The sequence below is a fragment of the Takifugu flavidus genome, chromosome 15 (assembly GCF_003711565.1).
Source record: "Takifugu flavidus isolate HTHZ2018 chromosome 15, ASM371156v2, whole genome shotgun sequence".
Classification (NCBI taxonomy): domain Eukaryota; kingdom Metazoa; phylum Chordata; class Actinopteri; order Tetraodontiformes; family Tetraodontidae; genus Takifugu; species Takifugu flavidus.
Window position 1 is genome coordinate 12,693,122 of NC_079534.1, and position 12,119 is coordinate 12,705,240.

The window sequence follows — 12,119 nt, forward strand, 5'->3', positions numbered from 1 at the left end:
CAAGAACAATGTGACCCCGACACATTCAACAGCGGATCAATTCCTCCGCGCTGCCAGCGATGATCTCAGAGCCATGTTCAAGTTACTCTAGGACTTTAGTTACATGTGGGGTGATCAGAAGCGTGTTCGTTACATACGTCCTATAAGAAATATTCCAATCAGCTCAGAAGTGAAAGGAAGTCTGAGTGTAGCGAATTGATTTAGCATGAGGATAATAGTATTTATGTGACAGAAAGACTTTAAATATGCAGAGATTCGGGAGTTTTCCCAAGCTGACTGAGTGTTATACAAGAAGTCTTTTAAGGGACGTCGCCAACACAGCTTTGACCATTCTGAGGAAATTAAACGCGCCATAGCTGCAATCACAGAGACTGAAATCACGCAGAAACACAAAGATTCTTTGGACCGTTGAGACAAAAGACACCGTGTTGTCGACACCAAGCTGTGGATCCCGAGGTCACCGTCCGCCATCGCGGTGAGTCGTGGTTGCTTCTCCTCAGCAGGTCCTAGAAGGACCATATAAATTAGGTCACGATGTAAAATGAATGCATCAAAATCCCGGGGGACAAACTGAGTCAGTCTGCATAAAAGTAACGGAGAAAAAAAGCACCGTAAGAACATCGAGTCAGCACGGTTAACGCTCTCTTGTCACATTTACATTTTAATGTGAAGCAAAACATGATTTATCAAAGATCAGAGCCCCACTGACTCGACTCAAACATACCACAGAACAATAGATGACATACACCTTCACTTACGGGGTGAAGAATTTCACTTCCAACTGTGCTCTATTCTTAAACTAGGCCAAACTCTGTTTTCTTCCAAAGAAACACTCCACCTAACCCCCCCCCCTCTTAAAAATATTCCACCAGCTTCTTTTTTTTAATCCACGTACGTCTTCACTTTCTCCTCCTTTTTCCTGTTTCCCAGTGAAAAACACAGAGGGTGAGGCCTGAAGGTGAGTTTTGGTTCAAAGTTGAAAAGGGCGACACTGGGAAAAAAGAAAAAAAGGAAAGAAAGAAAGAAAGAAAAAGTAATCTGGCAGGTGTTCAACAAGTTTTTGCATTTACGATAACAGCCGAGTCGACTCCCCTCTCGATTCCTGCGGCGGATTCTTTTTGTGTAACTGGCGGCAGGCAGATATGAAGCGTGTCTGCTGTCAAGGTCAGTTTGTCGGCGTTCCGACTCCTCTGCTCGGGCTTCATGGCCGCAGCGAAGTCGGGCTGCAGCTAAAAGTGCATCATGTGTGCGTGGACGGCAGCCAGCCTGTAAAATTGTGCGGTGTCAGTGAAAGCTTGACCTCATAACTGTTTAGTGTTAATACTGCAGGAATTCCCTGGAATTTTGTTTTCACAAATGAGGACAGGAAGGGGTAACGGCGGAGGCATAAATCAGAGAATTTTTTTTCCCCTCCATCTCCTCGGAATATGTGACCGCGCGGGTGTAATAATAAACATCACAGGCAGAGATGGATGTCGGATGATCCTGACCGAGGGCACGTAGCTGCTAATGTGTACCCACGGCCAGCACCCACTCGCTTCACAATTCCCACATTACTCGGAGGGTGAAGCAGGAAGGGATGACAGACATCATTTCCCTGTGATCAAACATTGTTGGAGCGTACATTAACACAACCGATGCAATCTGCCCTGGCACCGAAAACTGAATGTGCTGAAACTGTGGTAGCATTTTGAGGAATTTCCTCTTTTAAGGAGGAGCGGGAGAGATTGGCTTAATTAAAGGGGAAAAAACAGGAAGTTTTTAAGTCACGTCTATAATTAATTGGCCGGCCCAGCCAAAGGGTCTGCCTGGTCAGGGGAGCTTGAGGAAGCAGCTCTTCTGTTGTGCTCAGCCACTGGGTTCAGGTCAGAATGAAAACAGTGCGTCCTCCTGACATTTTTAAAAGGAAACCTACAAACTTATTTTTGAAGCCGTTGCCAGCAGTTCTGTTTTTTTGCCCTCCTGGTATGCTAAAAAAAAAGCAATTGTAAAAAATGGTGATACAGCCATAACATGCTAGTATGTCTCACCCAGGTCATTGTAACCTTCTGAGGCCCAGCAGAGTCGACCTGACTGTTGATCTTCTTCCAGCTTCTTTCAACAGTCCAGCCTCAAAGAATCACCAGAACTTCCTAGTTTGACCCAAGTTTGACGTAATCAAAGACAGTAACTGTCTTCCCTTCACCTGCTGAGATTCTGTCCTTTCAACCAATCCTCATTTCACATAACTAAAGCTCATTTACATCAAAAGTCAACACAGAGTTTCTTGTTTACTTGTTGCTCTTGGCGGCAGACAGACCTCAGTTCCTGGGTGTAGCTGTCCTCTCATATCCATACAGGTTAGAATATAAGAAATATTCCCAGCGTCAGAATTGGAATCTACAAACCACCTCTTTACTGGGATGAGCTCATCCAGGGTGTTCCCCACCTCTCACTGGGATAGGTTCCAGCACCCCTGTGATGGATGGATGGAGGATGGATGGATGGATGGATGGATGGATGGATGGATGGATGGATGGATGGATGGAGGGATGGATGGATGGATGGATGGATGGATGGATGGATGGATGATGGATGGATGGAAACAACCTCTTAGTTGGTAATCAGATGTGAATATCAGTCTATTTTTTGTATTTTAGGATGCATTTGTTGAAATTTTCAATGGTATCTAAAGGGTGAGTCTTTTTCCCCCTCATTTGTATTCAAAAGTCCACGAAACCTTTGGAGACCAACTCTTCAGCGCGCAAACAATGACTGTTTATTTAAAGAAAAAAAAAAGGGGGACTAAACATAACAAATGACATTTTAATAATGGTCTGTCACCTCTGTCTGGGAGTCATGAGTCAGCCTTGTATTTATTTTAGATGCTCATTTGGTTATCAGGAGTTTTTGCAAGAGGTCCCAGTAAAGAGGCGCCCGATCGTCCTGCAGGAGGGGGGCCTCACTGCTCTCATCTGTCAAGCTGCTGCATCCTGCTCTTCATCCCCCACCTTCTCAGCGGGGCTATCTTCAACTCTATATCTAAATTTATTACGTTTCGAGACTTTGGTGAAGCAAGCGGTGTTTACACAAGCATACCTCGTTCTGAAGCCCCGAAGTTTGAGGCGCTTGTGTTGCATTGTGGGTAGGAGGGCGTGGCTAAGTCCCGCCATCCCGCGCTGTAGCCCTTGCGTGACCCAGATGACCAAATCTGTGACTGCGGATTCTCCAAAAGTCTGGAGAATATAAGTCAAAGGACTGATAATATTCAAGAATATTTTCCCGTTCGCTTTCTTCCAAACCAAACACAGACGGAAACACAAGCAGCTCGCGCCCGTCTCCGACTCAACGCCATTTCTGTCCATGTGACTGTTTCACAGTCAAGACCGCTGTCCCGTCATACATCATCAGGGGGGAATTTGTCCTCCGTGTCAGGAGAGTGATTAGCGTCCTGCTTGTTGACGTTCATGTAGCTGATTTTTAATAGTGCCGGACTTTCCTGTGTTTTATTTCCAAAGGTCAGAGTTCGGGCAGAAATTCTTCGGGAAGCGTTGCGTTTGGCGGCGAGCTGGGGTTCCCATAGACCGGAGCGCTGAACCTTATTTGAGACTTCTTGGACGCAAGGCTGGCTGTTGGGTACTAGGAGCGGAGCGTCGGCTGTAACCTTGCACTGAACTCCCAGGAATCTCAGAGTACTCTCTGGATCGCAGCGGCAGAATATGCTGATTTAGTGGCTGACTTTCAAAGCCCAGATTCATAAAGCAAAGTAGTAACTTCTCCGCTGGAGGGTACAAGCCTGCGTAGTGTCACCGTGAAGTGAAACAGACTTACAGTTTCACAACTTTACTTTATTTTTGCAAATATGAGCAGGGTGGAAAGAAGAAATGAAGGCTTGTGTTGTTAAACTTGCTGCAGTTCAGATTTGACCCACGCGTGACTCGTTTCCAGCATTCTGAAGACAGTTTTCACGGGATTTATCATGAGTCTGATCTGATATTACAACAGCTTTAAGTCGCCACACTCGTATCCAGCATCAGCATCCATGGCTTATTTTTTTGTGCCATTCATGAAGTCTAAAACTGCAGCATCTGCTTTGAAAATGACAAAACAACGGGGGTAAAACAGGGGAGTAGTGTTTACTTTTTTGGGAAGTAGAAAATGGAATTACTCACAGTACAAATAGAACAATTGCAAAATCAACACAACAGCAATTGTAGATTTTACTTTCCATCACTGTTCATGGTATAAAGTCAACTTTTCATCGTGTAGCATCTGTTACAGTCAAGATTGTCTATAGGTGCACGAGATACGACTCCTGAGTGGACACTCATCCCCACAAATAGCAATAAACCTAAAAATAGGACTTATAGAAGATTATTCAGGGGGAGGCATCAACAGATCAACGCAAGAGGGCCAAAAACAACAAAGAGCTCCGTATGTTTTAGAGTAAAATCACATTAAACATGTCTGTGTGACGTCCGCTGCTGATTCACTCTTAAACGTGGAACAATGGAACACGGAACAGACAAACTGCACCTTCTGCTCGTGTTGAAGCGCAGCGTCGGTTCATTTCTGTCCAATGTTTGCAGAGATTTATTTCAATGATTCTGTGATAAATTTATCTACAAATAACATTTAAAGAAATGAAATGCTTTGGACACATCACACATTTAAAATTGTAGGAAAAAAAAGAATTCAAAGTCTTTCTCTGTTGTTTTGTTTTCTTTCAATTTCGTTTTTTTCACAACAGCTCTACGACTTCCTGGCTTTTTTTATTTATTTATTTATTTTTGACAGCATGCTCTCACTGTGTCCCACCCTCGAATTTTCACTCGTCTCCACCAAAGGCGTCATGTGTTCCAGCTCTCAGCCTCCCCTGAACACACTCCCACTGTTTCTCAAAAAAGTAACACGATCTATAGATAGCAACGTGATGTCATCTCGACCAAAAGTGAAAAATGACTCACTCATTTATTGTTTCTGACGGCGGTGTCACCTCTACGAGAGAGTTTTGTCCTTGTTGGGTATGAATAACTTCCTCTTTTGCCGAACTGTAGGACCGGGAAGGTTTATGACTTAATGGCGGTCATGGGGGTTTTATTCTCCCTCAAACATTGGTCAACATGTTTGCAGAGATGGTGAAAGGCCGGGTGGACAAAGCCTCGTAGGCAGACTTTGACTTTCTATGAATATGACAGGTTGAATAATAACCGTAAAGCAAATGGCTCCTCCGTCCATTAAACATCCTTTGTTGTTACTTTAAATCTGCTCCACAAACAGGACGGCGGCCGTGTTTTCGAGTGCTTTTTTTTTTTTTTTTCCTCCCAGAATGAGCCGCCGTGTCTGTTGAGGAAACCCAAAAGGGCTGAGTCAGAGATCCCATCTCTTCCGGAGGCTGGAGCGGCAGCGCTCCCCTTTGAAAAGGCTGCGTGGAAAGATCAGCGGGCATCTCCTGAGGGAGCTGCTGGGCCATACTGTGCTGCAGCGCCATGACCAAACAGCCCTGAGGCCTGCATGCTGCTCCCGCCGGGTTAGGCTGTGGTGTTTACTTTGAGAGGACTTTAAACCCTGCGCAGCCACCAAGATCTCTGTGGTTTCCCTCTTTGTCTCATTCCCAGTTTGCAGCTTATGATCACTCCCGAGACCACCGTTCTTACCGGAGCTGCACAAAACAACAGCAAAGCTCGCGCTTTGCAACGGTTTGTGAGCACAGGTCTGACGTGACCCTCACTCCAGATGAGAGCACAGGGAGGATTTCTGCGCTGTGGTGTTTATATGTCCTCCCTCACAGCACCATGGTTACCAGTCAGCCCGTGCCAAGGTAGGACCACCTCATAAACTTATGAATATTTGCTCATTTGGAGTTCAAAACCAGTGTACGTTCACGCACGAAGAGGTGTTTTGTGTGTTTCATCGGTGTCACATACAGGATTTCAGAGGGGCCACCAGCAAAACGGTGTAAAAAGATTGTGGAATTTATGGATGTGATTCTAATAAAAACGGCCGGCCAAATGAAAGTAAAGGCCACAAATCTGCTGTTGTGTGGAGCAGCACATTCCTCCACACTCAATAAACCTGCTGAATCAATATGTCAACGAGCAGGCCGATAACACAGAGGCCCGACGTGAATCTGAGAGATTCCGGAGATCTTTTCAGGTGGCGTTACTCGTGATCCACGTTAGCTGCAGGTCCTCTGAGCTGTGCCCTGTTCACGAGGACGCAGGGAAACAGCTTTGAGCCTCCAGGACAAACAGACGAGAGTCAGCTGGAAGGAGCCGAAGTTTTAAATGTATATGAAGTGAATAAAAAATGAAATTGGAATGCTGTATTTGCAGCTGGTTTCTTTCCTTTCTTCCCTTTTACTTGTGTTTAGCCAGGACAGAAGGACGCCATGGCGGCCGATGCCTCGCGCAGAAGTGTGTCTGAGTGTGTCTAGGAGGAGAAATACACAGTTCTGTCAAACACGGGCTGATTCTAAAAGCATTCGCATCACCACAACAATTTATTGGAACCGAATTTAAATAATTTCTTAGAAAATAAAAACAGCCAGACAAAAAAAAAGAGAGAGTTCAGATGAACAAAATATTTTTAAAAATAAATAAGGTCAGAAGAACTGATGACATAACCTTTTGGGAGGAAGCAAGAAACTGTCTTATTTATATTTAATCCTAACTTTTCTGGGGTTAAATGGCCCTGTTAGGCGGCCTTTAAGACTCCTTCACCTCACTGCTGGAGGACAAACACTGCGACCAATAAAGAGATCTGCCGATATTTGGCTCTGCACGTCAGATGCGCGCATCTTTTTGCCGGGATTCATCGAAACTATTGAAGTATTTCTTGCAGGCGGTCCCTCGGAACCACATCCTGTTATTAACCATTACTGCTGCTCCTGACAGGTGATGACATGACTGCTCAGAAATGATCTCACATTCTAATTTTAGTAGGAACGATCCACAAGAACATTCCTGGTTCGTGAGAATAAACGCAGTCTTCCGTGACTCAGTTTCGACCGTTTTCTCCTGCAGTTCGTCTCAAAAAACCTAAGGGTCAGCCGGCTTGTGACGATTTGTTCGGAAAAACCACCCAAGATGTTTCTCCCACTGCTACTTTGACTTCAGTACCTTAATGCTACCCAATGGCAGAGAACAATGATATACTGCCCCCCAAGAAATGTCTGAAAGATATTGATTATTTGCATTTAGTAAATAATTAACAACAACAAAAATCACTTAATGACATTGTCTTTCACATACCCTGTTCAAAGTTTCAGTCAGATACAGTAAGAGCTTTCAAAACGTGCAGATTCAACACTACTGTACTACAAAAACAACCAGTTATAAAGAGGGGGAAAATAAAACAATAGAAAAGAAGACATTGGGTTAACTTCTACTCTATATTGATATCTTTATTAACAATCATAGCCATGTTTTCAACAATGGAAGATTTATAAATATTTTTTTTTCTTTTTGATTCATTAATGTTGTCTTGGCACTCGCTGCATAGTTCCAGTTGTGGAATGAAACAAAAATCGAAATGTCTTTCAGGAATACAGCACTTTACGAAGCAGTGGTATCCAATCAAAATCTTCTCTTTTTTTTTTTCTTCACAGAGGAAATCCGTTATGTACACGATGTCTTTACTTTGAGGAACACGCTCTGGCTCTGTGCCGTGAGATGGGAGAGATATCAAGTGCACTGCAGGTCCACAAAAGCATCCAAAGCAGGCCGCTTGATTAATCGTCTGTCCTGGAGATTCCCTTTGTATTTCTTAAAGCAACAAGATCTCCGAACCGTTCTGGAGACCAGCTATTCCATGCAGGGAAGGCCGCCTCACCCTCCTCTCCAATTCTTCCTGTGTCGGCTGTGAGGAAGGAAGCTAACATTTTCTCTGAATACTTCCACACTTCATGGCATCCAGAGCGAGGGGCCGGGGTCTGCAGTCCTTCCACCAGTTAGGTGCTCAGGCTAAGGCCATGGGGCACCAGGGCTCCCCCCTCACAGAAGCTACGTCTGAAGCCTGGGAGAGACCCACGCTGGTGTACAGGCTGTCCTGCCCCGGATACTTAACTGCAGAGCTGGAGCCCGTTCCCTCCCCAGAACTGGACAACACAGACGAACTGACCTGCGAGAGCCGAGCAAATGCGTGTCGTTAGTAGGGCTGCATTTAAAAAAAAACATATCTTCTATATGTTTAGATTTACATTTGTTCTATTTCAACAGTGATTTGTGTGTGTGTGTGTGTGTGTGTGTGTGGGGGGGGGGGGGGTCCATTTATTTGTTGCATTTAGGGAGCGTAAATCACCATTCAGCTGACTGATGACTCCAATGATGACATATTTATTAGCAGCAAGCATCCTCTCACAGCATTAATGGACAATCACGTGATCCAAAAACACCTGCTACATTTGTTCACGTCAAAACTATTCCAACCATTATTATACGTGACCCTGCTTGCATATATCTAAAGTATAGCATATAATTCCATGTGCTGCATTTATTGTTATTTTTTATTGTTATTTTTTTTTAAAAAAAAAAACTTACCCCTGAACCTTGGCCGGGCGGAGAGCTTGTTTTTGAGCAGTCTTCAGAATTAGATGAAGATGTGGATGTGGGAGTCATGGAGACTGAGTTATTTCCTGAAATACATATTTAAAAAAAAAAAGTATATCAATTTTTCTATAAAAAGGCCTTTAAATCGTGTTATAAAAAGTAAATACGGTTAAAGGATCAAGCACTAACCAGAGCCCTTTGCTTTATTTAAAGTTTTTGGTTTTCTTTTCCTGGTTTGGATTCCTTCTTTCTTCATTGCCAGCGGCCGAGGTACCTGCAAGATGATTTTATGGAGAGATTATTGGCATAATCTGAAAATGAGGGAGGGCAGACGACGACCTGCAAGGTGTCCAAACTCACCCCGTGTAATTTTGTGTAGAGCCCACACGCGTTACACACCGGTTCCCCCTCCGCGTTCCTGCGCCACAGAGTGGTGGTGCTGGTCTGACAGTTGGCGCAGGAGAGGCCGATTCTCCGGGACGTGGACTGGGGGGAATAAAAAGACAATTAATTCAAGCTAATTATAAAATGATGCCTGTAATATCGCTGATTGGAACTCTCATCCCTCAGCCAAAGAAAATATTTTAAGGCACACTTCACTAATTCAACTCCATTCATTCCCCATTTCCGAACAATAATATGCGCCCTATTATGAACTGCATTTAACCACCATTTACGCACAGGATGTTGGCGTTCACGGAGTCCATCAGATTTCCTTGTAAAAACTCTGCGTAATTAGAGTAACGTGTTGTTGTTTCAATAGATTAAGTGTATTTAGATATAAGTAATAACTGTCATAATGAGTGAAATCAAACGTTTGTCTGTCTATAGATGAGTAAATCTTCCTGACTGTTTACTGAATAAATAAAATACATTTAAAATAAACTTAAGATATTAAATCAAACTTAATTGTCCCGCGTAAGCGAAGGTTTAAATGCTTAATTTAAGTTATTGTTCAAGGTAATTTAAGAGGATTTTAAAAAATAAAAATAAAAATTAGACAATTTATCGGGCGGCGTTTTGAATTTGCGGACAATTACGTCCTCGACTAAAAGTGAAATTATGTGTGTTATGAGAATAATCTTTTTTTCCAGCCATACTGGTGAACGTGCTCGCGTTTGTTTAAAAGTGTCACTTTTTCTGCGCTCGACGATGACCTCCGGCTGAAGTTCTAGACAATTAGGCAGGAAATTGACCGGTTAAGTGGTGTCCTGCTTACCGTCCTTTTCTGTGGTTTAATTAATGGCCGACTGAGTCCATTCATTTTGCTGTAAAGGCCGCAGGCGTTGCAGAGAAAGTGGCCTGTGCCGTCGCGCCGCCACAGCGGCGTGGAGATGGAGCCGCAGTTCACGCACTCTCGGCTCTCCCCCATGTCGTCCAGAATGTCTGACACTTGACAAATAAAAGCACAACCATCAACGTTTTGACATTAACCGGATATACCCGTCTCTCAACTTAATTTATCATTTGTCTAAATGGTTTTATTTGATTCAATACTGACTGGAAAAATGCGCGCAAAAAATAGAAAAATAGTTCTCGCTGAATTTAAATGACATTTTCTAACAGACTTATGGAAATAGCGTAGCTCATTCGGCTAAACTAAAAATATATATATATTCTACCGGCCTATAAGGCGTAATGAAAGTTGATTTATGTTTGCTTTTTTTTTTTTTGCTTACCTCCATTGGGTCCTCGAATCAAGGGCGCGCCCCTGCTCTGCAAGGTGTGGAGCATGGTATTATCGAAAGGTCCTCCGCCCCAAGGTGAGGGCAGCTGGGACAGCTGTGGTGCAACATAAGGAGAGTACGGACTGGCGTAGGTCCCGCTCAGGGGCCGAGACAGGCCGTACTGGTCTCTGGTGCCGACGTTCAGCGTGTTTGTGTAGCCGCCGTCTCTGGGCGTCCCGTTATTCATAGGCGGACTGGGAGGGTAGTGGAATCGACTAGAGGTGTGTGGGCTCCCGGTGCTGTATGAGGGGCTCTCCGTGGTGGATTGTGACCATACCGAGTGGCTGGAGACAGCGTGGTTGGGCTGCGCAGAGCCGCCTGCCTGCAGGTAAGAGAGACTCGGTATCATGGAACCCACTCTGGAGCTGGGGACGTAGACGGGGGAGTTGGGGTTGGAGTGCATGTAACCACCAGAGGAAGAATCATATCCAGTCTGGCTCTGTGCGGCGGCGATGGCCAGTGTTTGGTACATGTCGGTGGGATCTACAAGCAGGCCGGTCTTGTGCGCTCCACCAGGGAGGACCAGTTTGCCGCCCTGGTCTAAATCCGTAAACAGCGGGATGTCCTCGACAGTGGTCAGGGTGTTGTTATGGTGTCCAAAGTGAACATAGGAGTGTAGTGATCTGCCGTCCGGGCGCCGGTGCCCCAGCGCGTCAAGGTCGCTCGGAGGAGTCCTAAGATCATCCGAGGTGGGTCCGTCCCTCCTGCTGTCACCGGGCAGATACGTCTGCTCTGCCGGCGACCCTGGGCTGCTGGACACTTCTCGCTTGACCATGGACCAGCTGTTTTCGCCCAGGTCCATCCAGGAGCACTTTCCATACAACGTAGGGGTTAATAAAAGTCGACAGGGGATGCGCTACCCTGTCACGAAGAAAAACAGGAGGGAGAAAATGGGATTTTACGCATGTGATGCCAAGTTAGGAATGTAAACCCGCCCCGCGAACATCTGGACAGAGCGGCTGACTTTCTGGAAATCCACCTCTGCCGAGACGCGTATTCATCTTAACAACCATCGCGCAAGGCTTCCCAAAATCTAGTAACCTGATTTAACTCTCAACAAAAATAAAAAATGGACTCTGTCGTCTCCGTGTCCAACAAAACGCATCCAGCCCAGCGACTGCCATACTCCCATCGGGCGCTTTTAAGAGGCTCTGGATCCGTACATGTCAAATCTCTGTCCTCCCACACACACATGCACACACAAGTAGACACACACATAACAGATAGGAAACAAAACGCAATATGTCTTCACAGCAAAAGAGATAACAGTTTGATAAGGCCCAATACAGATAAGAGCCCGAGAGGCAGGCAGGGCGATAAAAAAAAATACCCCAGAAATGATGATGTCGTTCCTGCGCTGCGCGACCACCGCGCCGACAGATGTTTGCCCCAGCTGCGCGCCGCGAGGAGGAACTTTTAAACGAAGAAGGGCAGTAAGGAGCAACATACCTGCTTAGTTTTGTGCCATAGGTCGTGCACGACGTTCCTAATAGTGAGCCGCTGCTTCTCCTGGAAGTACTGGGAAACGCTGGTGCGCTCTGACGAGGTTTATGAGAGGAGGCGCTTCTGGTGGCGGCGACTGCGGGAGGCGGACCAATCAAGTGAAGAGTGAGCGGCTGCGAGCACGATGGGGGTGCCAGCCTATGAAGTCCTCCAATCAATCACACGGAAAAACCCGAGGGGAAGATTGGATCAAGTCCGAGAGTAGAGAAATGAAATCAAAGTCCCGAGAAAGGAGTAGTAATAATTGATATGAGTATGATTGCCATTATTATTATTGTCATTAGGGATTCCTCTCACGTCTGCTGTAGTTTAATTGCGTGTTCATGCGTTATTTTCCCTGATTTATTTTGTACATTTCAGA

The 12,119-nt window shown here is 45.2% G+C and overlaps 1 protein-coding gene and 1 long non-coding RNA gene across 4 annotated transcripts; one reads left to right on the forward strand and one right to left on the reverse strand.

Moving 5' to 3' along the window:
• Positions 1–5,100: 5,100 nt before the first annotated feature.
• LOC130539106 (uncharacterized) lies at positions 5,101–6,300 on the forward strand. Its single transcript, XR_008954025.1, has 2 exons — positions 5,101–5,800; positions 5,909–6,300. It is a non-coding gene; the product is annotated as an uncharacterized LOC130539106 (long non-coding RNA).
• Positions 6,301–7,353: 1,053 nt separating this feature from the next.
• gata6 (GATA binding protein 6) lies at positions 7,354–11,846 on the reverse strand. 3 transcript variants are annotated; one of them, XM_057057215.1, is made up of 7 exons: positions 11,705–11,846; positions 10,208–11,116; positions 9,748–9,920; positions 8,889–9,014; positions 8,718–8,802; positions 8,520–8,614; positions 7,354–8,100 (listed from the first exon to the last, which is right to left on the reverse strand). In XM_057057215.1, exons 2-7 carry the CDS (start codon positions 11,055–11,057, stop codon positions 7,939–7,941), a joined length of 1,491 nt encoding a protein of 496 aa, XP_056913195.1. In that variant the 5' UTR covers positions 11,058–11,116; positions 11,705–11,846; the 3' UTR covers positions 7,354–7,938. The 3 variants fall into 3 exon arrangements, with proteins under 3 accessions (XP_056913195.1, XP_056913197.1, XP_056913194.1); XM_057057217.1 differs by lacking the exon at positions 11,705–11,846 and adding an exon at positions 11,586–11,604; XM_057057214.1 differs by lacking the exon at positions 11,705–11,846 and having other exon boundaries at positions 10,208–11,481.
• Positions 11,847–12,119: the final 273 nt, after the last annotated feature.

Coding starts and splice junctions, on each gene's coding strand:
- gata6 (XM_057057215.1), bottom strand. CDS start 11,057: ATGGACCTGGGCGAAAACAGCTGGTCCATGGTCAAGCGAGAAGTGTCC. Junction 9,015..9,747: donor TTAAACCACAGAAAAGGACG/GTAAGCAGGACA, acceptor TATTCCCCCCAG/TCCACGTCCCGGAGAATCGG. Junction 8,803..8,888: donor TCTACACAAAATTACACGGG/GTGAGTTTGGAC, acceptor ATCATCTTGCAG/GTACCTCGGCCGCTGGCAAT.